The 3,024-nt window shown below is 30.3% G+C and overlaps 2 protein-coding genes across 3 annotated transcripts in view; one reads left to right on the forward strand and one right to left on the reverse strand.

Moving 5' to 3' along the window:
• Positions 1–794, forward strand: part of LOC116846847 — a 1,319-nt gene extending 525 nt beyond the window's left edge. The window contains exons 2-4 of one of the 2 annotated variants that reach the window (XM_032821186.1): positions 36–104; positions 190–403; positions 484–794. In XM_032821186.1, the coding sequence (XP_032677077.1) occupies positions 36–104; positions 190–197 (77 nt within the window). In that variant the 3' untranslated portion in view covers positions 198–403; positions 484–794. Of the gene's footprint in view, positions 1–35; positions 404–483 lie in introns of those variants that run through there. The other variant, XM_032821185.1, reaches the window with a different exon arrangement.
• LOC116846844 (nicotinamidase) overlaps positions 1–3,024 on the reverse strand; it is a 512,425-nt gene that overhangs the window by 366,043 nt on the left and 143,358 nt on the right. The gene's annotated exons all lie outside the window — the stretch shown is intronic.

Raw genomic sequence — 3,024 nt, forward strand, 5'->3', positions numbered from 1 at the left:
GGATTGTTACTAAGTAAGGTGAATGATTCGGGCAGATCCACTATTCCAGTTCGCAAGCAGTTACTATCCACATTATGGCTTCTTGCTACTCCTGATTCTTATAGGTAAGACACTTTATAAATATTGGGAGATATTTTATTTTATTATTCTATTTTTGTTATCAATAGTGTTGTGATGTATATTACACAGATCTGTAGGTGAGCGATTCGATATAGGAAAATCATCTGCAAATGATTCCTTTATGAGAGTTGTTGAAGCCCTAAATGACATTGCTGAAGACGTCATTGTCTAGCCCCGAGAAGACCGATGTATTGCTGTTAGTGAGAAGTTTCAGCGCATTGGGAGGCTACCATATGTAATAGGAGCTATAGATGAAACAAATATACCAATTAAAGCTCCAAAGGTATTTATACCATAGAAATGATAGCAGTATTCTATATTTTTTTAATAATATTTCCAACTAATATAGTACTTGATTTGTAGGTGGACGCACGTTTTTATATAAGTAAAGACAAGGAATACGCAATAACATTGCAAGCAGTGTGTGATGCAGAACTTCGATTCTTATATTGTTTTGCTGGATTTGCTGGATCAGTGGGAGATCGACGTGTCCTTCGAAATTCAGATCTGTGGAAGGAAATAAATGCAAATAGAGCATCTTACTTTGTGGATCAAGATTATATAATTGGAGACAAAGCTTATCCTTGTCTTTCATGGTTGATACCACCATTCGTTAATTTAGGCCAACTCACAGAAATAAGAAATTCAAAATAGAGATGGACTGTATGTATTCACAGTAGCTGGAAAATTCTTCTTTTATCATATTCATATGTTTTACAGGCTCAAAAAAAATTTAACACAGCACTTGCTAGCATGAGACAAGTTATTGAAAGGCATTTGCATTGTTGAAAGGCAGATGGAGACGACTAAAATTTCTGGTCATGAATCGCGATGATATGATTCCTTCTGTCATCCTAGCAAGCTGTGTATTGCACAATATTTGTCTCGATAATGGATTGGAAAATTATGAAGACTTCATTATTGAAGGAGATGATGCCAATGACAATGATGATGATCATTTTATTAGGCAGCCAGTAAACTTCCAAGACGATCCTGAGGGGTTACTAAAATGACAATATCTTACCACTTTGATTCATTGATACTTATATAAGACTGTTATTTATATATGACTAATTCTGGCATTCCATAGCCTATAGAGAGCTAAATTTATATATTGAAAGCTTTATATTTTATGTTCAGAGCTTCATTATATCAAATTTATTGTAGAACAGAATAATTTTTGTGATATAAAAATACTAGATATTATGAAAATAGCAATAATTATAACAATTTGAAAATAAACATTTATTTTATTATAAAACCTGAAATTTCTGTGTCCTCGCCACAATCATCTTGTTGTATAACGTTAGAAGTGAGAGAAGCTATATTTATAATTCTTGCAATATACATTGAAATCAAAAGATATATTCATTCTTTAATGAAGGGATTGGCCTTAGTTTCATGGAAGAAAATGGAATGAAATGGAATAATACTATAGTTGAAGTGGTTTTATATTATTTTTTCATATAAAATGCTATTGGTGATACATGTATATCTGTAATATTATTACAGTTATTACATAAGAGTACATTGCATAGGAACAACAATGTAATCTAATAGCACAGTCTCACTCTATCACGAATTACAATAAAATATTAAAGATGAAAACATGTTCCATGAATAATAAAAATAAAAATAATGTATTATAGACTTTTATGCGTAACAGAATATTAAAAATAGAAAAATAAAATCTTCAGTCTATAATCAAAACAAAACTATTTACCTTTAATCTTCGGTCTATAATAAAAACAACACAGTTTACTTTTAAGAACTAATAAATTTTACACATAGAATTTGCACAATAAAAATACATGGTATTGTGAAATCAAAACACATAACATAAAAGTATAATATCAAGACATTATATAATATTTATACATTTTTAATCTTTAAATACTCAGTTACTTAAGATATTGCAGAATATACTGCCTTTGTGCCACGCTTTTAAGTTTTAAACAAATTCTGCTATTAATTGACAGTATTGAAAACCTATAGTTTATATCACGTATACCATAAATTTGTAGTACTGAATAACAGAACGCTATCAAAATATTGACGTTGCAGTATAGTGTGTAAGGTAAAAATACCAATATTCAGACACGTACTTAAATCTGGACATTCTTATTATTTTGGCCTTAAAACAAATATTTAAACTTTCAACATAGAATACATATAAATATGAATGTATGTATATAATTTCATATAAAAAAAAAAGTTTAAATATTCGTATTTAAAGACCAAAATAATAAGAATAGCTAGATTTAGCTAAGTGCCCAAATAATAGTAGTTTTACCTTATACACTACCTTAATAGCACAGATGTCCAGGAGATGTCCAGAGTATGTTCTGAGGACATTCTTGGAACATTTCTACGTCCTCAGGACATCTCTGGAACGTCCCCAGGAGATCTTGTGCTATCTGGGTAAACTGCAAGATCAATATTTAGGTTGCGTGTTATTCAATGCCCTGAAAATATATAGTATAAAAAAAAAATGTAAAAACAAAAAAATAAAATGTAAAAAAAATGTATAAAATGTATAAACACTATATATAGTACAACTATGCTTATAATTAAAGTTTGTCAAGAAGTTTGGTCATAAAATATTCATAAGTTTCTCGGGCTTTGTCTTGACATGTTAATAACTCCTAATGTCTTCGTTCTTTGGCTTCATCACGTTTCCTGTTTTCCTCACTCATGATTTGTGTCCATAATTCCAATTCACGTTCCATACGCGTCTTTAATTTTTTAGATTTTTTTGATATACCTTTAATATCTTCTACATCATCAATGTCGCTGCTTGTGTTATCAGTTAGAAGATGCACTGATTGAAGATGCTGATGGGTGAGATCTTTTCTTCAGACTTGAAGCTAGAGCAACAGGTTTTACACAAGGTTTTTCTCCAAC

Source organism: Odontomachus brunneus, unplaced genomic scaffold, assembly GCF_010583005.1.
Source record: "Odontomachus brunneus isolate Ranch 3 - 2012 unplaced genomic scaffold, Obru_v1 Obru_scaffold_070, whole genome shotgun sequence".
NCBI lineage: Eukaryota > Metazoa > Arthropoda > Insecta > Hymenoptera > Formicidae > Odontomachus > Odontomachus brunneus.